The following is a 20,351-nucleotide window of genomic DNA, read 5'->3' as shown; positions in this document are numbered from 1 at the left end:
AAGTTTGGTGGGTTTTTTATCCTTTCCCTCTGTCATATTTTTCTGAAGAAAACATCTTGTTAAGGCGTAGAAAATAAAAGATTTTGATTTTTCTAACTGAAAGCTTTAGATTTTTTGTTGTTGTTTTTAAAGCTGAGCTAAGAGCATGTGAAGTTTTTGTTGTAGGGTGGAGTTTCATCCCAACTTCAAAGTAGTTTAGAAACATTAGATGCAAATCAAAGTCTTGCAGGCCCCTTAGTGAACTGGACAAGCTTGGATACGCTTGCAGCTGTGCAGCCTTACACTGTATTTCTGGAAATTAAGTCCCTTTTTATTTCTTCCTTACTTAATGAAGGCTCAAAATACTTGCATGTCAAATGGATTTTGGAACACATGGCACACAGCTCTCTGAATAGATCATTTATATTGCTTAGAGGAACCAGTTTCACAATGCAACTTTTGCTTGTGTGGCAGAGTTCTGCACTGACAAGGGCTGGAATAACCTCTTCTCTGCTTAAGGTCATGACTGAAAACCAGATTAAAACAGCTTCCCTATGAGAAACATCTCCCTGTTTGTTATAGGGCTGCACAGTGCAATGCTGCAGTGTGTGAGGAATGCAGGTTCAGCCACGGTAAAGTCCTTGTCCTGAAAGGGAAGGTGAATGATGTGATCTTCTTTTGAGCCCATAGTTGAGGCTGGCTGAGGAGGCTCATGCTAGGCAATATCAGGGCAAGCATCATGGCGGGGAGGTTGTCCCTCTTGAGCACTGTGTAACCGGTGCTTTTTTCAGCAACCTTAAACTCACGAGTTCTGTTCCCTTGTCCGACACGGTGGTGTGCGATTGTTTCCATTGCACTCCCACATAATTTCTCATCTCTCATTCCTGAGCTACCGTAGCAGCTCATAGTCTAGAACCGTATCGGTGCAAAACAAGGTGCCCTGTGACCCTTGGAGAAGAGAACAAACGTGTGCCTGTATGGCAGTTGTTGCATTGTGTTTCTGTGCCACTACAAACGACTGTGAGGACCAAGCCTAGAGATATTTTTCCTTCTGAGAAAGGGCATTGTTGTGATGGCCCTTTACAGATGGGGCAGCTGAAGTTTACAGCCCATGACCTACCTGACTTTGCTCTTCCAGCTCTTAGGGCAAGAGCACAAACTCTGGTTTCAAGTGTCCTGTGCTACTGTACAGAAAGGCTGGATCAGACTTCTCTATGTGGTTAAACTCTTAGTTTAACGTGGGAGTAGAACCCTAAGGTCTGTTCACCTAACCCATTTCTTGCTTCCTACCAAATATGTAGAGGCTGAAGAACATCATGGACCTTTTAAGTTTTCTGCTGAAATCACATTGGTTCCCGACCTATTGTTAACTTGTGAGTAGTTCTTTCAGCCACCTGGTAACATGAGCTTGTCCAGCAGCATAAAATATACACAACATAAGCTTCAAAGCTTTTTCTTTGCCGAATGAAAGCTTCATTGCAATGTTCACTGTAAAATATTTATTATGAAATGGATAACTGGAGCCTTAACGAGAACTTGAGTATATTGCTCCAGGTGCTTCATCTGACTGGGCAGTTGGACTTGATCATTGTTCTTTTCAGGCCCTGAAAGAAGTACGTTTCCTTGGCTGGAGGAGGAGGAAGAGGAGTAATGATGCACCTGAAGCATTACCGGTATGTGTGCGTATGTACACATATCTATACACAGGAGAGATGAGACAAGAGGAGAGCTGCAGCCAATTGCTCCCCTTAGCAACTGAGCAGCAAAATGTGGGAGGAGAGTGAAGATTTCAAATCTTTTCAGGAAGGACAGTATGAAGAAGATCCCTGGACTGTCTACAAGTTCACTACCACTATCCTATTGATTCTATGTTAGTGAAATGGGAGGTTACTTGGAAATGGACTGGGTGATCTTCCTGCTGTCATCTTGGACAGAGAAGTTGACATCACAGATGCTTTTTCTCATCTCATTTCTGGCCCACAAGAACACTGCAGAGCACTAATCTCTTTGGCTATTGCATGCCTGAAGGTCTTGCCTTCAGTTCTCCCTTGCAGGACAACTATTTCTCAAGATAGCTGGGCCTAAAGCAGTGACATTTTCGTCATGTTTTTTTCCAAAGCATGAGCCTTGGCATAAGTTTTGCGCTGAGCTCTCTATAAGGATCTCCCAGAGTGCAATTAAAGCTCTCTGGTTGCTTTTGACTGTCTTCCTCTTCCCCACAGCCCATGGCGTAAATAAACAACCACACTTGCTACCTGCTCTTCTGCCACAGCGCTACCAGTACTATCTAGATGATCAAGCGACTGGAAAACCACCACCTCACCTCCAGCAGCTGGAGCTCCCACAGAAACAATATGATTTAATTTTAAAATATGCAAAGAATCAGTCAAGATTGGACCTATTTCTGTAGGTCTCTGGCAACTCTGTTTTCTCCTAACACATGGATATCATTTAGCTCCTGGAGATGTTTCCACACCCACTCGCCTCCCTTTTCATTTCTGGAAAGGCAGAGTATACATGAGCTCAATATGACCTCGCCATGTAAATGTCTTTGTGGTTGTCCAAGCCCTCTTTGGCCAAGTGCGAACTAAGCAAACTCCCCTGTGGCTGATCTATAGCATTATTCAGTGATGTCTCACTTTAAAATAGACCGCAGCCTTGCAGTTTGGGTTTGGAGGTTTCTTTGCAGAGCAGCACCACCTGCGGTGGGGGTGGCTGGCAGACCCTTCTGCAACCTCCTGCTGCCAAATTCCTGTTACGTACAAATTCCTTGCAGTGTAAGGAAGGAGAAAGAGCCAGCGGAAGTTGGAATGAATTTTTTTTTTTACAATTTGGAGTAAATAAAGGCTTCTTCCTTGATTAGAAAAGCAGCTAGAAATGTCTAGTCCAAATCCAAGAGGCTGCTTTGTAGGGTCATAAGCTGTTGTGGGTGCTGCTTCATCACCCTTTAGAGAATTTAAATCTCTGCTGAGCAGAAGTGATGTTCTGCTCAAGGAGGTGGTAGGTCTGTTGACAACTCATAGTGGAAATTTGCTTCTCTCTGAGGGAGTCAAGACTTAAGAAACCACTAAACCTGCAATGTTATTTAAATGAGATGCTTCACGGAATGGGATCCTGCACGACTTCAGTTGCTGCTGAAGACTGGAGGTGCTTTTTAAGCACGCAGCCTGTGCACTGAGACAGCAATACGCCACATGAAGGTTTTCACCACTGTTTTAAGGGTCCGTAGTTGTTTAGGGAACATCAGGCTTAGTGGCAAATCCAGACCTCATCCCAATAGCCAAGAAAGCAATACCCTTCTCTGGCTTGTTGATTTAAGGTTTTGATTTGTTACCTCTTTGATGCTAACGGGTCGCTGCAGATGAATATCCACCCACCTTTCCTCTCTCCCTCTTCTTTCCCCAGGGACCACAGTTGGACCAGGTGCTCCAAGTCACTTCTTTGTGAGGCGTATCACCCAAAGTTGTCTCTCTAGAGGGGCACTGTGCTGTATCATCCGTGCCTCTCACTGGGTGACAAATCAGCTCCTGAGGGTATTGCACAGATCCCTGTGTGGGTTTATTTTAAGCTCAGCATCTCTCTGCACTGGTCCACATGAGTGCTGGCTCATTTCTCCCTCCCTTCCCACTGGGAGAGCACCCATCACACCTTTAGCCATGTCCTCAACCCTTCCCCCACCCCAACCTCCTTGTCTTCAGGAATTTGATGAACAACGTTCATCTAGCATGAAAGAGAGACAGCTAATTTCCAAGGGCAAAAAGCCTTGGTTTCTTTGGCACCAAGAAGTAAAGAAATATTCATAAGTTGCCTAGCTCTAGAGCCGTCAGAAGGGAACCGCTGTCACACATGCTGCCGTAACGCGTTGCTATGATCGGCCTTAAAGGCTGTTAACTGTCCCAAAGTTGGTCCCTGTGTCAAAAGGATGAGAAGCCAAATAGTCTTTATAGCTCCCATCGATCAGTTTGTCCGCGTTGTTTTTGGCAAACCAGCAGTCAACTTCCTGCTGGCCGTTGTAGATCCTCCTCTGCTTCCACACAACAGGAACGAGCCGGCCCTTCACTTTCAGGGTGTTCGTAGAGTTTGGCTTTAATGCTTCAGTTTGGTTCTGACCAACCTGCTGATGACTTGTATTTAGGGATTCCTGAAGAAGCTTGACTTCATAGTTCAAGAACTGACCTGGAAGGCAAGATAGAGTCCATGACTGGATGTTTTGTACCTGTTTATAAATTGGTTGGTTGTGGGGTTTTTTTTTGAAAAGCCATATTTTGAGGATTCTTTGCATATGGGCTTGTAAAAGGCTTCTCACAATAGCAGGATGAATCTACATCCTGTAATTCTTTTCTAAATCCCACAAACATAGAGAGAGAGAGTAGAATAAAACCCTTTTTATTTTATCCACTCATGAAGATACATTGGCTTAGTTAAAGAGTTTTTTGAGCTGCTAATAGTAAGTTCCCTTCTACTGGCCACAAGTTACTAGAGGATAATAAGATACACAATGCCCACCAGCAAGCAGAAAAAGGATCTTGGCCTGAAGCTCCAAATTCTCTTCCCTTGCCTTCTTGGGGGCAAGCTCTTCTAGACCAAACCTAAGTGTGGATTTAGACATTTGTGCATGCGAGTGGCCTTAAAAAAAACCCTCCTCCTGAGGGGTCATTTCCCACATAACCTGAGGGTGCCTGAACATTGTGGAAATTGTGGCTTCAATCTTGGATTTCTGCACCTGTAGATGTCCATAAATATCACCACTTCTTAGGCTGAAAGAACTCAACCATCTAGATGTTCTCTAAGCCTATCTAAAGCCTAGTTGCCCTCCAAATGTGGGGATGGCTCTTCTTCCACTTCACATTTGAAAGAAAGAGGCCACAAAAAGTACCAATGTCTTTTGATCTCAATCAGGCTCAGGTATTAACAGTTCAGTCGCGCAAAAACAAATTCTCTGGACATGTGCAAATGCAGTACTTGAAGGCTAAGCCAATGATGCCTGGCAATGTGCTAGCTCTGGGACTAGAGCTCTCTTTCAGAATCCGCAAGACCTCAGCCAACTGTCCTCTCTGCCTAAAGAGATTCAGAGCTTCCTTTGCTATGTCCCTGAGAGCACATTAGCAGCTGGGTTATTCTGAATTAGGACGACTGAGAATCTCTTATCGGTGCTTAATTCAGGATTCTTGTGGAATGGTTTTTTTCTGTGTCTGTACTGGGAGAATCAAGCAAGTGTATTCTAATGACAACTGGATTAGTCATGGAAACAGTGGAAATGTGAAAAAAAGGCACAGCCACATAGCTAGGACAGTGGGAGATAGCTCATGCAGAAGAAGATGGAAGAGGGGTTAGAGATTCTAGCAATAGAGAAGCTGTTTGAGAGTGGGTGTACAAGTATTACCTGGGAACTTAATCTCCACCTGCCTTGTTCATTGCTTCCTGTCTCTGTCCTTTAAAACTGTTTGGAAGGATTATTTTTGTCCACTTTACAGCTTTGACCATGAGAATCTGTTACCTACCCAGTAGCCCATGGGAGTCAGAAGAGAGGCCTTTGCTGTTGGAGATGTAGAAACCCAGGTGATTCCTCTGATATGGGGCCGGCTTCTTGTAATGGTGGATGAGGATGACAAAGCTGATTGTGTCTCGTATCGTCACAGTAATGTTGGAATTGGCAGAGATGGACACCTCGAGGCTGTTGCTTCTCACAACAGCACTCCGATCACAGGACAGAAGAAGTCTTTCCCCATCATCCAGGATGATTCTTTTGGGTGTGATCTCCAGATAAGATCTCTCTGGCTTATTGCTGAGGATAGTGATGGTGCTGAAGTAAGTCCGATGCTTTTTGTGGCCGTTGGGTGGTGCAGGAGCTCCGATTAATTTCCCATTCACAGTTACACCTTGCAGGAAAATGATCAATAAATGAAAGCTGGAACCAACAATAGGTCTATTGTCTCAAAGATACAAGCCTTGCAACAGAGGACGTGCAGATTTGCCACCTCATGCTCAATTATTTCACCTTCCAGTATTCCAAACAGTATAACCTGTCTGTTATAAAAATTATTAGCTAATACAGAGCACCCAAGCTCCAAAATACTGGCCTTGCCTGGAGACAGGTGCCTCCAGCTCCATTAGTCCTGACATTGTGTACCCAGTGCTACAGAATAGGATCATCTGCTCCTCAGCACAGCCACTTCCTAAGCTGCATCCAAGACCTACTTATGATCAAGACAATGATGTCCAGGGATTTTGAGCCACGTGAATCAAATATTTATCTTCCTGGCTGCTGTAGCCTGTCCAGCTGTGGTGTGATTTACCTAGATCACCAGTTTATTGATGCATAACTCAAAACCTGGGCAAACATACCAGATCTTGGAGGACTAAGAAAAGCTTCTGTAAAGCCTGCATTTCCTCATACCACCAACTGGCACAGGGACTGGGAAAAAAAAAAGCTTCTTTACTATGAGGGTAACAAAGCATTGGAACAGGCTGCCCGGGGATGTTTTGGAGTCTTCTTCTCTGGAGACTTTCAAAACTCATCTGGATGCAATCCTCTGTAATGTATTCTAAGCAAACGCATCTTAGCAGTGAGGGTTGGCTAGATGATCTCTAGAGGTCCCTTCCAACTCCTTTGATTCTGTGATTCTGTGACTGAGCTTCTAGGAAGAGGCCCTGGGTGTGTCTGAATGCTGCTGTCTCAGAAAATCTCAGTTGTTGTTTGATGTCCCTTTCTACCTGACTCCTAAGGAGACAATTAGCCTGGGAAGCTGCAAAGTAATGGTTACAACCTCGGCCAACACATTAAAGACTGAGCAGGACCTGTAGAGGGAATAGCCTGACCTGCGACAGTCTGAGGTGAAGTACCGAACCTCCTGAGGTGGCAGTATAAGAAATTCAGGTTCTCCCTGTGTCACTGCAGAAAAGGACCCTAAACCTTGCACTCCTGTTGGGTTATTTATTTCCAGCTTCACCAGTGCTGCCTTTCCCACTGCCCTCAGTTTTGCTCCACATTTAAGCAGTCTAAGGTGCAGCTGCCACTAAGTCAAATAAAGCCTAGATATCCACAGTAAGAATCCCAGTCATTTTAATTACTTTTGTTACTTACTGTCTGTAAGACAGCATCTCACTTCCCACAGGCCTCTGAACAGCTACTAGACAGTAGCAATAAAGAAGGAGGCTTGACTCTAACCCAAGCTAGCCCCAAGCCATCAACACTGAGATGAAATATCTCCAAAGATCATCATTTCAAGGGGGTTTCTCCTTTCTGTCTTCATAGATTCAATGGGTTAGTGCTACAGAAAACAGAACCTGTTTTCCTAAAGCTCTTTCTGCATTTCAGCCATAACAAATGGCTTTCAAGCAATAGCAAAAACAGTCTGTGAAAGAAGTTTACCGGAAACATTGCCAGGAACTGGGCCTTATTCACTAAGGCAGGCATGAACATGGAAATATGGAGACTAGACCACTGCCACACAGAACACAATTCATAAAACTTCATTGTGGGGTTATCCGTCGTCTTTGTAAAACAAGTCTGTGCATTGTCTCTGGTTTTGACACCCATTCCTCCCACCGTCTCCCTGCCTAGGACATAATCTGCTTATTAGCTGCCCTGCTTAGAATTCCAGATCGGATCAGACCACTGTTTGGGCCCCTGAGGATCAGACTGGCTTGGGAAAAGCAGATCCTGGATCGTGTGGGTTTTCTCAAGGCTCTCATGACTCGGTGACCAGGTTGGTAGTCTCTTCACTGACACAGCCCGAGTGCTTGGTTAGCCTGGCTGGGTACTTTGCTCTATCCTCAAGCAAACGAAACTCTAAGAGTAAAATTCCAATAACAGAGTGATTTTGTCAAGTCCAAATCATTTAATTGCATATTGTGACTTTGAAACTAGAGGGCTGACGAGGTTGCACCATCAATGAAATGCACTGTCTTTGCACCAGAAAGATGAGTCCCTGTGTAATGTCTCATAGAGAGGTGGTTGCTTGGCTTATGCAAACCTTGCATGCGGTGTATGTGGCTGTTTGTTCAGCTGGTGTGGCTGTTGTAGCACTGGTGCAACACAACCCTCAGACCGTGCTGGGCTAATGATCAGGAGCTGAGCTTTCCAAGCTAGCTGGACAGAAGGGGTGCAATGTGGTCCTCCTGCACTCAAGTCAGTCTCTTGGGTGTTTACATGTAATTGCTGTTCCCTTGATTCCAGTCAATGAAGATCTGAACTGGGAAAAAGTTTGGATACACATAAAGGCCAGTTCTTTATGGTTAGGTCTACTCTGTTGACAAATGTTTCTGTAGGTGAATTGTGTATGGAACAGTCATCAGACCTCTTCTTTGCTTAGGTTTGTTGAGAATTTGCCCACAAGCTAGGATAAAATTGCAGGACAGCAAAACAGTTTACTTTCCCTTCTAAACCAGATGATTAGAGCTGGATAACTGGTGTGCACCGATTTTCCATTGCCTGGACAGAAAAACAACTTTTTACAATTTCCTGTCACTTTATTGCCTTTGAAGCACCTTGGTGCTTAGCCTTATTTCTAGAGAGTTGGCTTTGCCCTTCATCTTTTCTCCATAAGTAACTGCTTTGCTTGGCTGCTCACCAGATTCCTTATGATCAGACACCAGTCGGAGAATGTCCCCTGGTTCTCCATCAATATTGAAGCAGACAGAGAACTTGCTGGAGGGAAAATCAATGACAAAATGAGGGTCTCCATCCGCTGAGAAGACATGGAAAAAGAGACAAACGTGAGAGACTTACACAAAACTGCAGTGTCCAAGTATGTAACAAAACTGCTCTTCAAAGCATGTTCTGTTTTTTTCTAAGACATCCCAGTTTGTTGTTTTTAGAGGGTCAGATGAAGTTTGTCAGGAAATGCCACGTTTTGCTTTGTTTTTCACTAGGTTTGTTTAATTTTGCTTTGTTTTTCTCACAGAAGAGGGTTAGGTTTTCAACGAAAACTCAAAACCCAAAGCAGTCCAGGTGAAAAACAGGATGATTTCTTCCTGGAATATCATTTCAGTGATTTATGGGAATTGTCATGCAAGTGTTTTATACTCCTCCATACTCTGTTGGGAGGTTACATCCCCCACACCGCAGAAAAATATATCCTCGAACCAAGGGCTGCTGTGTGGGCACATCTCATGCTGAACCTTCCTGGCCCTCAGTATCAGACTGGAGCAGTCAACAGCACATTTTAAACAATCTCATGACCTTAATTTTTCAACAAACATTGACCTATCATCAGCTACCGGATAGTTGCTGTTATTAATAATAAGACAAGTCCCTAGTTTTTAAGGTAAATTTGACCTTATCCAGTGAAATTCAAGTCTAAATTCTTGATCTGGGCTTATTCTTCAGTGTTTAATGTAAGTAGAGGTACAGAAGCAACAGGAAAATAGCAGAACACTATAGAATTCATTTTTTTTCTTTGACAGCACTTTTAATGTTTCAGCAACATTATTTGATAATTTTTTTCAGATTAGATCTAGTACAGAAAGAATGTAGGTCCTGTTCTCCTCTAATCTACAGAACTCTGAAACGTGAGGATCAAGTGTTACAGATCATCTGCCTTGCTATTTCCTCACATTTCTTCTCATTACTGATCCTCGCTGTATTTTGGTTTTGTTTTCGTTTTCCTTCCTACTCTGCAGGTCTACTAAACAGGATTTTGACTGGTCCATCAGGATGGTTATGCCACCGTGGCATGCAACTCGTTGCCGTAAACCAACCATTAACATTTTGAATAATTAAAGGTATGAAAACGGGCACTGACCTGAAGTTTTGGATAGTTTAATTCTTTGTTTATCTTGCTGTCTGTGTATACCTAAAAGTGGAGAAGGAAGGCTGTTATAATTATTTATTGAGCAGAAGAAAGAGCCATAGTATAACAATGTTCCCAAAAATATTATTCAGTGAGATTATGCAACCTATACATGCATCCACTTTAAACTTTATTTAGAATACCATTTCTTCTTCAATAGTTTTTATAAAGCACTAAATGGTTCCAGTGTGGTAGTCAGGTGCCTAAAAGGTTTGCTCAAGATTACCCAGCCCACAATTAGCAAAATCAATACAGAAATCTCAGCTTTCTGTTTACCACCATTTGGTTCCTTGGCTAGATCATCCCTGTTGCCAAAGTCAGCCCTGAGATATTACCTATGCAAAAAGATTTCTTGCCACCACTTGGTTATTTTTTGCCTCATACCTGGCGGTGCTTTGTGTCCCTGCAAGCTCTGCAACTTCTCACCAATGCCATCAGTAGAAGGGCTAATAAACTCCCCTTGAGGTGGTTCTGAATGGAGTCCAGCCTCTCTCATCTTCAGAACAGTGAAAGGAGTAACAAAATTGTAAGCCAGAGCCATTGACTTGGCTTTCTCCATCAAATAGTCTTTCTCCTGGCTGTCATCACTCTTCAATCGAGAGTTAAGCAACTCCTTGATGGTGAGGTAACTCCATGCCCTCTCAATGTAATTTTTATCACCTTTGCCATCTTCCAGGCCAGGGACACCTCTTGGCAGGTCAATAGCCACATCTGTTTTGAGGAGGATGTACTTCTTGGAGTTGCTAGCAGTCACCTCCACGTGGAGCTTATCTGAGGTACGATTGATGAGTTTGCCAGCTATTATAATTTCAGAGCCATTGAAGTAGTTAGGGAAGAAGTTCTGGGTGACTTGCTCCACGTTGTCTTCAGGGTAATCAACACGGATGTCAGAGAGAAGGGGTGTTCCTATTTCATCATAGAACCTTAAACAAAGTCACATTTCTCACCATTAATACGGTTCATCCAAGTGCATGCTCACACTCTTACACTTACACATGGCCAAGGGCACAGCTGGACTATCTAATATGTCTCCTAAGACATTCAGGAGCAGTGAGAGCTATCAGGACCCAAATTTAACTACTGGGCCAAGAGAGATTGGGAATTCTCTATCCTTAGCTATTTTTAAAACTTGAGTGGACAAGACCCTGAAAAACCTCACCTATATTTGAAGTTAGCTCTTCTCTGAGCAAAAAGCTGGATTACATGGCCTCCAGAGGTCCCTTGCAACCAGAATTATTCTCTGCCTCATTTTAGTTTTTTCTTAGGCATCTAGACAGAGTATGTTCAGAAGCATCCCAGCATAGTCTGGCAGTCACCTACTTTCCACTATGATTCAAGAGCTCTGCAAGGAGATTTTTGCGACCACTTAAGTGTGCCTGTCCAATGAAAGTAAATTCTTGGCTTCTCACGGTCATGAAAAGCAACCTGGTTATTTCAAAATGTACACACAATTTTCTAGTGGTATTGCGCATGGTATTCCAGAGCCAGAAACTGTAAGACCAAGATGCTAGGCCCCTCAAAGCTGGGGAGTATCTGAACCAAAGCATCTGTATCACTGTAAGAGCCCTAGATGATACGTTTTGGGGTGTTCACTGTGGGACAGGCAGGAACAGGGTTTTCTGAGGGTCAGAGGAGAAAGAAAAACAAAAACTCACTGTGCTGCCATAAATGAGGACATTTCCAAGGAATGAAGGAATCCTTACTACTAAACACAGGAGGACTGGCACTGTTACCTTGTTGCTGACCTTCTGTTGGAGCAAGGAATGGCTTCCATGGAACCAGAAAGTTTAACCCTATAATGCTTCACTAACATAACCTACCATACTTCTGAGAATACTTTGCACTGGACAGGCCAGAGAGCCTTTACAAAGGACCAAGACCCAAGGTTCCAGTACTGTGTTTTTCCCTGCAGCGATGTGCTTTTCATGGATATTCCTAAACTGCTCCAAGAATGCCGTATTTCCCATTTAAATGCTAGACTCCTCATCCCTTGGCAAGTCATTTGAGTCTAACTGGGTAAACAAACAAAGAACTGGCCTCAGCCCTTTTTTAGTTCAGGCTGCATTTATTTTTCACATCTGCTTAAACAGATTGTCTGAAAGCTACAGTCATACTTTCTGTTTTATTCTCTCGCCAACGAAACCCAAAGCCTGAATTGGTTGGCTCTATTTTAATCTCTCTCTCAGCACTCAGTGTCTTTGATGCAGAGACCTTGATGAATTTTAAAACACGAGTGAATTAAACCTGAGAACTTTCAGTGAAATAACTCCTAGGGTGCAACAAATAGTGGAGTGAGGGAGGAAATCTGTCTTATAGTACAATGAAAAGAAGAATCTGTGTAAAAATGCTACTCACTGACCACAAAAATCAGCAATTACATTGGCACCCATGTAGATTTTCCCTCCACAGTGATTTGAGTTGGCCTCCAGCAAATAATTGTGCCTTTTCGTACAAATTTGGCACCAGATGCCAAACAGTTTTGCCTTCCCTGAGCTTCATAAACAGTGAGCTGTTTATCAGAGAGAGGTGTTTGAACAAGTATTTGCAGTGCTGGTGTTCCTGCAGCTCCATCAGCCAGCCAGAGAATGCCACTCACTATCCAAAATGCATGTTCTGAAATGCAAATGACATGAGCAGAGTGGCAGATAGATCTACAAAATCTGTTTTGAAAGGATGGCACTCTTCACTCATAACCACCACGGGAAGCCAATCTCTAGTGGAAGGTGCGTGGTCTCATTACTCGAGGTGAATTAGAACCTGGCTAGGTGAGAGGTCTCTCCTCAATGATTGTCTCTTTTTGGTTTCTGAGGTTAAAAATGCCAGTGTTCTGGAAGTGAATGCCAAACAATTTTGCCTGGAAGTACTGACACGCTGCCTGACATTTTAGACAGAGCTCAGATATCCTTTTGCTGTTTCTCACTAGGGCATCCCATTGGATTACACCTCTCTGATCGCGGAGTGGATTATCTTCTCTGGTCCTACTGAATAGGGAGGATTACAGGAAACTTGTCAGGACTTTGAGTCACAAGGAATGAGGGAATGAAGCAACTACACGATCATGCTAGGGATGACTTGTATATTTTTCAAAGTCAAATATTTTGGAGTTTGGGTATAGGTTTATCTTTTTCAAAAACTAAAGAAATAATTATCTGCCTCAAACTGAGATATCCATTTCTGAGCCTCTCCATGCTGGTTTTGCTGGCTATTTGAAGTGAGCAATGAGTCCTTTCTTCCCTCCGTTCACCTGTGGAGAGGTGGCGCTCATGCCTCCCATCTCTTCAGGTGTGCATGCTCAAAACAACTCCCTGAATTAGGTACGCAAATGCCTTGTCCTGAGGGGCTGGGAAACTCCAGTACAGTGGTCTGCTAGGAAGAAAACAATTTCTAGGTGGGCATCCTCAGTATCTGAGCATATTCTGCTTCTCTCAGCCACAGCTGAGCCTCAGAGAAGCACTTGTGATGTCTCCTTAGATGATTTTCCTTCCCAACACCCTTGCCCAGGGGATCCAATGCAGATATAAACACAGAAAAAGCAGAACAAACCCTTTGAGGTGGCTGGCTGCATCCTCATCCTCCTGGAAATGCCTCGTCATGCCACAGTTCTCCAGCGCCATCCTCTCCAGAAGCTTGTGGTCCACATCATTACCAATGCCGATGGTGAAGAGGCAGAATTTATCACGGATGGCGTCTTTGGTGTTGCTGAGAATTCTGGATGACTGTGTTTCCCCAACAGTGGGACGCCCGTCTGTGAGGAAGATGATCAGAGAGACGCTCCTGGCATCGATGTCGTTCTGAGCAATGTAATCGTTTAGCAGCTTTGCACCAGTTTGGAGAGCACCGTTAATATTAGTCCCTGGGAAGGTACCAAAACCATTAGTTCATTTCTCCATCCAAGAGCAGTACAATTTGTTTTCCTGTGCTCGCTTTAGTACAATGACAACACCTCCATACATCAGGATGTTCCTTTTCTCTACAGGAGGTTGCACTAGCCCTTTGACTCAGTTCAGCTCTATTACTCAGCACCAGTTTATGAATTGAACTGCGAATTGCAGTGTTACGTGAAACTGAATGTCTCAAGGTACGACAGTCAGCCGTGGTAAGCAGACTCACCACACATACCATATCCTCTGCTGGATACCAAACCAGTTAAATTTAATTAGGGACTCTCCCAGGTGGCATCTGAACTGGGAAAACAAGTTCTGCTCAGTATGTCTGAAGGGCATGAGATTTGAAGAGTCTGAGAAAGAAGCCCTCAAATGGGAAAACAAGTGGTTGGATTTGTTCTTCAAACCCCAAGGGCTAACAAAGTTTAAAGGAAAGAGAAATGGCTTTGTTAGCTGAGAATTGTGTTTTCACAAAACAATTGGCCTGAACTGGGGAGAGAGGGACAAAAGAGAAAATAAATGAGGAAATAGATGTACTTTAGAAGAATAGTCACGAAAATGACTCAAACCTACTACTTGTTCAGAAAAAAAAAAAAAAAGCAGGAAGATAAGTAAAGGCAACTTCTTGTTCCATGTATTTCTTGTGCTAGGAAAGGGGCTAAGACTTCTGAAAAGTCCTTAAAATTCAGACAGTGTTTTCACAAAATGATCTTGAACCAAAACCTTGCACTTAAATATCCTAATACTCTCCAACCAGATCAAAAATTTCCAAAAGAAATTTTTCCCCAGAAAAAAAAGAAAACCATCTTATGCAGTAGACAGTGTCATTTCAAACCCAGCCACTCAGAGCTACTGAGCACTGAAAACTGCCTTTTGTCACACGCACAAATATTTAGCATCAATATTTTGTTTCAATTTCTTTGGTGTGTGAGTATGACACAGAGGTGTAAGAACAGCACGTCCTTCACGTGTGTTATCTGTGAACCTGAGTGCATTGACATTCACTGGAAGATACTCAAGTAACAGCACCTTTATAGGGAGAATGCAGAGTTAGCCAAAACTGAAGTACTGCAAGCCTGTAGTGGAAAATCACTGCACTTCCCTGTTGAACCCGAGTTAAGCATTTCCTTTAGCTTTTGTTCTCTGACACTTTCATGGGCAAACTCAGCTGGTTCCTACACATCTCTTTTGGTACTCTGAGAGTAAAAAAGCTTTGTCCTCTGAGTTTAGTCCCACTATTGGTAATTGTTTATATGGGCAGGTCCCTTGACCTCTTCCTAAACTCTTCCTCTCACAATCCAAACAGTATAGCAAACCATCCTGTTTGCTGTGTTTTTCCATCACAGAGTTTCCTCTGCTAGGAGTGGCCACTGCTCAGGGGCAGCCATGGGAAGGCCCAGTTTGACCTTCAGCCAGCTGTGACTGCTTGCATGGGGAATGATTTGCATTGGTTATTTTGCAGCTTGCTCCTTACCTGGGGGGTGCTCAGCTAGGACAGGCACAGCTGCAAAGTATATTTGATTACAAACCTCACTATGTTGTGGCTTGTTTTGTTGGGGTTTTTTTAATGCTAGTGTCTCACAGAAGACCACTGAATCAAATTCAAAATCATGTCTTCACTCTGCCACTGTTTTGGGTTCTCCTCTCCTCCTTTCCTCTCTTTTTCCTCCCCTCTGACAATAAGGCACAAGTAAAAAAGGACAAGAAATTCTTAAATGTCATTCTATCTGCTCTTTGGCAGAGACAAGAAGATGATAGTACTAGGTGAGGAAGCAGCTCTTGCAGAAGACAAACCTACAGCCCACACTGGGTGGCCTGAAACTGCGTCAGGGGAGGTTTAGGTTCGATCTCAGGAAGCCCTTCCTCACGGAGAGGGTGCAAACAGTATCAGAGAGTGATTTTGAATACAGCAGAAACACTGTGGTCACTCTACTGATTTGGCTGGATGTGGCACTTAGTGCCATGGCCTGGCTGATGTGGTGGTTTTGAGTCATAGGCTGTACTTGGTGATCTCGAAGGGGTTTTCCAGCCTTGACAATTCTGTGATTCTGTGATTCTGTGATTTTGTCTGTCCCTGGAGTTCCCAGCCAAGACAAAACCATGTGCCTGCTTTTACATAGACTTTCAGAAACTGCACAACTACTGGCCCTGTGTGCCCTTCACCAGTATATGGTATTTTTTCCTCAAGAAACAACCTTGGGAACTTTCTCAGGCTGAATGTTTCACCAAATAAATGGGAAAATGGGCCCAACTTGGCTTTAATAAGTATATCAGGTCATATGACCAGAACTGGGGACACCTCCTCATTATGTATGCTGAATAAGAGGCACATATCCTTCTGTCACATAACCCTGACTGGAGGTGGGGAAGAGCTCCCTTTGTCCCATGACTCAGTATCTTCTTATTGCTACATGCTACTGGATGACATTCAACACTCCCCATTCTGGTGTAGTTAATCGGATAGCAAAATTAATCTCATTCATATCTCTGGACCATACCTCCAGTAGGCGACATGTTATGAATGTACTTTTTGGCATCTCTTATATTATTTGGAGTGACTGGCACCAGCTGGTCCTGCTGCCAGACTTTTATTCGGTTGGAAAAGCCAATGATATTGAAGTGGTCTTCAGGCCTTAGGTCCTGGAGAATTGTGAAGAGAGCTTCTTTGGTCTAGAAAGAGAAGAGAAAGAGAACAGTAGCAGAACTGTCACTGCTTTAGTGGGCAACAACTTAATTCTTAAGATGTTTACTGATCTTATAGATATTTTGACACTGCCAGTTTGGCTTATGAAGAAAATTGAGATGTCATTTCCTGTCTCAAGGCCTTGTCTCTCTGGTGCCAGGTGTTATGCAAATATAAGATGAAAGAACAACTCTTGCTCAAAAGATCTTGCAAAGACTTGACATGCACGTCTAGACCTAACTAAGCTTAAAAACAGTGCATGACAATTAGGATAAAAGCTCCCAGTGACTTGGAGAACCATGCTCTGACCTAGGGGATACTGAATACATTTACTGTTACCAAAAACTTTGTGGAGTACTTGTAAAGCCCTCCAGACCTGCAGTAAGCTGTAAGTGGCATATAGGTAAAAAGGTTACTTAGAAGTTGAAATACCTCTGAATATGTGAAGGATGCACGTGCTCTATTCATAATTAGGATAACAATTAGTATATGCGTACTCTAATAAATAGTTCCAGCAATGAACAAGTGTTTAAACTGATATGTTAAAATTAATAAGATATAAAAAGAAGCCCTGACTAGTCATTGCAGATTCTACCTGCTAGTCAGTTTTTTTTACCTAGGAAAGCTGGTAACAAGAAGAATTCATAAGGAGAGGTTAAGGTTCCTGGGTGATGGGAAAGACAGACCACTAAGGAATTAGCTAACAGGAAGACAGCAGACGTGTCCAGCTCTCCCCAGTGTGACCAACTTTGATTTAGCAGCCATGCAGCTTTGTTCACATGGAGACAAGCTTCAGCTTAGTAAGACCAGCCAAGAGAAGATGCCCAAAAACACCCTCTGTCCATGCAAACGTACCCTAAATTAGAATGCAAAACACATGAGAGGAATACAAGGCAATATCTATAAGTAGAGGGATCAGCAGTCTGTCAACTTGGCCCCTTCTTGGCCATCATTAAGCCTTTCAGATTCCAAGGAAAGCTATGCAGGGTGAATTCATCAGCATTTAAAGGTTTCTCTCATGCCTGGCAAGGAAATATGTAAAGGCTTATTTAGAAAGAAATACAAAGGTAATCAGCAGTGCTGGAAACCTCCTATTTCTAGGCCTGATGTTGCTATGCAAAGACAGTTTGGAAAGGAGCTTAAAGGACTGAACGAGCCATGTCATCAATATCCCTCTGGATTCTGCATCAAAGCTGATGATGCAATGATGCAACTGCAAACAAATTACCCACCGCAGTGGGATCTCCAATCCTCCCAACTGGTGACTTGGCTTCTAGTCCCTCTGAAGTTCAGGGGAATATTTCTCAGAGCTTCAAACATTTTGGAACCAGGTCTGGAGTCCCTCAGTGCTTGTTTCTGTCTCCTGTAGGGATCACAGGATTCATCCCTCCATTCCTTAGCTGGAACATTGCTCCAGGTCTCACCAGCATGCATTTTAGGAACATTTCATATATAAGAATACTAAATCCAATGCTGGTGGAAGATACTCTTTCAGAAGAGAAGGGGAAAATCCCACTACATTCACCTAATGATGTGCACAAAATAAACCTTCAAGAAGTTAAATGCTTGCCCAAATATTAAAGTTTTCTCTTCAGTATACTAGTCCACAAAGAGCTTGTTAAGACAAGCTAACTAGCAGTTATTTGAAAAGGAAGGGAACGTTTTATGCTCTTTCACCTCCTCTTTTACAATAGCCTTTGTATTTTAAAAATGCATCTGATAACACGTGACACCACCCTGCAGAGGGACACTCAAACATTCACAGTCCCATTTTACAGAACTGAAAACAAAGGCATGGACTTTTCATAATGATGTCAAGGCCACAAATGGAGAGCTTTCCAAAACTTGGAGTTTGCAGTTCTCAATCCAGTAGATCAAATCATCTCTCGTCCATGCATAGAAGGGCAAAGCAGCAATCCCAAAGTGGAGAAAAGGACTCATGGATTTATTCTATGATAACAAGAGTGGTCCTTGCATTTTTCTCTTAAAAAAAAGGATCAAAATAAGCAGAGAATGAAAACAGAGAAGTTTCTATCCTGAGTGAGTGTGATCAGGTGGGCTTTCATGGCCATCTCTGCTGAAGGAAACGTGGGTCAGGATGTTAAAGCAAGAAGCAGTGAGATCACAACAGCTCCCTGTGTGCAACATCCCTCCTCCAACCCCCCCATCAGGGGAGGCCAGGGAGAGAAACAGAGATGCCTAGAAACAATGATTTGGAGCAAAACTCACCAAATCTGATTGTTCAAATTATAGCTTTGATTATAATTAACACCATTTGACCTTTCCCATCACAAAAACCCTCTTTTGAGTTTTTTGCAATTTTGTCAAACCGCACTTTTCTCAGAGGGGTTTATTGGGCCCAGATAGCTCTGTTATTTCTGAGAACAGGACAAGAAGAAAAATAATCTTGCTGTGGCCTTCTCGTGGAGAGATGGTGTCTCACATCCAGTGTGTTCATAAATTCTTTTTGACATTCTTGCTGTTGTTCAGCCAGAAGAAAAGGAAAAGGTGAAGCAACACAGAGCAACAGTGTAGTTTGTTGTACACAGCATCCAAGCTAAATTGCAGAAGGATTCAGGAGGGATCTGAAGCAGATTTCCCAAGAAAACACAGCACTTCCCCACACCCTCACAAAGGGGCCAATGTGGGGCTGGGACCATCTGTCTCTCCCCTTCCTTGATTCTCTTTATCCTTTTTGTACCTTATTTTTGTCACAGTTAAGTCACTTCCATGGAGTTTGAGTCAGTTTTTCCCAGGAAACTGTTCTGTCATATTCTAATCCACATGGACAGACAGCCTAGATCCTGGCATCTCTATCACGTGCTTGCCTCTGCAACTTCAGTAAAAATCCTTTCAATTTATGTAATATATGTGTATATATAGATACACACACAAACGTATGTACAAGTGTGCGTGTGTGCACATGGTTTGGCTCCAAAGCAAACAGAAGAAGCGAAGCTCTACGGTTCGTTTTCATGTAGCTTTTACGTCATCCTCAGCAAAAATGAAGGGTGGGATTAGCTTTCCTAACACTGTCATCAGAAAGCTGGGCACTGCATCTAATCCCTCTCTAGGCAGGGGAAGACACCTCCAGAGAGTAATCCATCCCATCTGTTTTGGATAAGGTTTAGGATGGGCTGAGTCATCGTCTGGAAGTGCCTATCTCCCAGCATTACCTCCAAAAGACCGAGCAGTTCAGTTATAGAGAAGGTGGGACTCACCTCAAGACTTAATCCTGCCCGGTCCTGAACATTAGAGTGCCTACTGGAGTCAAAAGGAGCTGAACTGTCTCTCCATCTCTCTCAGAGTGCTTTGAATTGCCTGGCTCATCCTATGTGTTTCCATCTTTCCTCCAAACTGATAAGAACCTCCAGGCTTATCCTAAGGACTGCAGTCCTCACGGGGTGGCAACACACACTTTGCTACTGATATTCTTCACCCATAAATAGTCTGCGAGAGAGACGTGACTTCCCTCTGGAGGGATGGATATGATTCAGGAGCTGGCAACCAAAATCAGCTTTAAAGAAGGAGAATATCTCGGAAAAAGTGTGCTGCTTGAAATCCTTATGTATGCAACTATGACTGAGTGCTCTTGGTGCCCAGCCTTCTCCTCCAGCCACCACCAGCCCCCAGGCAAGGATTTGCAAAGCTCTTCGTGCAGAGAGTGTCTGGCAGCTGGGACACAGCAGCAGGTTTTTCTTCTGGCCTTGTAAGGCCACAGCTGGAACTTCTCCTGGCTCCGGGGAGCCAAGGGCTGAGGCTGTCGTGGGATTCCCAAGCTGCTTTGTTGTCGATGGGGTCTTTGCACTTCCACTCCCCGCCTGGCCCCAGTGAGTCATTGCAGTGAAACTTGTGCCAAAGATGCTCTCTTGCAAGGCAGAATATTAACCATTTCTTCCCCGGTGAGGACCGGATCGTTTCTCCACCACTGTGCATATGACATTCATTTTGAGGGTAAGCTGGGCACAGATCTAACCCACTCAAGCTGAGAAGTCCAGTTTATGGGTCCGG

General features: G+C 43.5%; 1 protein-coding gene across 1 annotated transcript; it reads right to left on the bottom strand.

Moving 5' to 3' along the window:
* Positions 1–3,673: 3,673 nt before the first annotated feature.
* On the bottom strand, positions 3,674–16,327 carry ITIH5 (inter-alpha-trypsin inhibitor heavy chain family, member 5; the record flags this gene model as incomplete). Its single annotated transcript, XM_009864794.1, has 7 exons — positions 3,674–4,155; positions 5,481–5,858; positions 8,553–8,669; positions 9,726–9,776; positions 10,158–10,696; positions 13,317–13,626; positions 16,156–16,327. Coding segments are annotated over 7 exons (1,866 nt in total), but the record flags the coding sequence as incomplete, so codon positions are not given.
* Positions 16,328–20,351: the final 4,024 nt, after the last annotated feature.

Source organism: Apaloderma vittatum, unplaced genomic scaffold, assembly GCF_000703405.1.
Source record: "Apaloderma vittatum isolate BGI_N311 unplaced genomic scaffold, ASM70340v1 scaffold142, whole genome shotgun sequence".
In the NCBI taxonomy this organism is placed as follows: domain Eukaryota; kingdom Metazoa; phylum Chordata; class Aves; order Trogoniformes; family Trogonidae; genus Apaloderma; species Apaloderma vittatum.
This window is presented reverse-complemented; position numbering and strand designations above follow the sequence as displayed.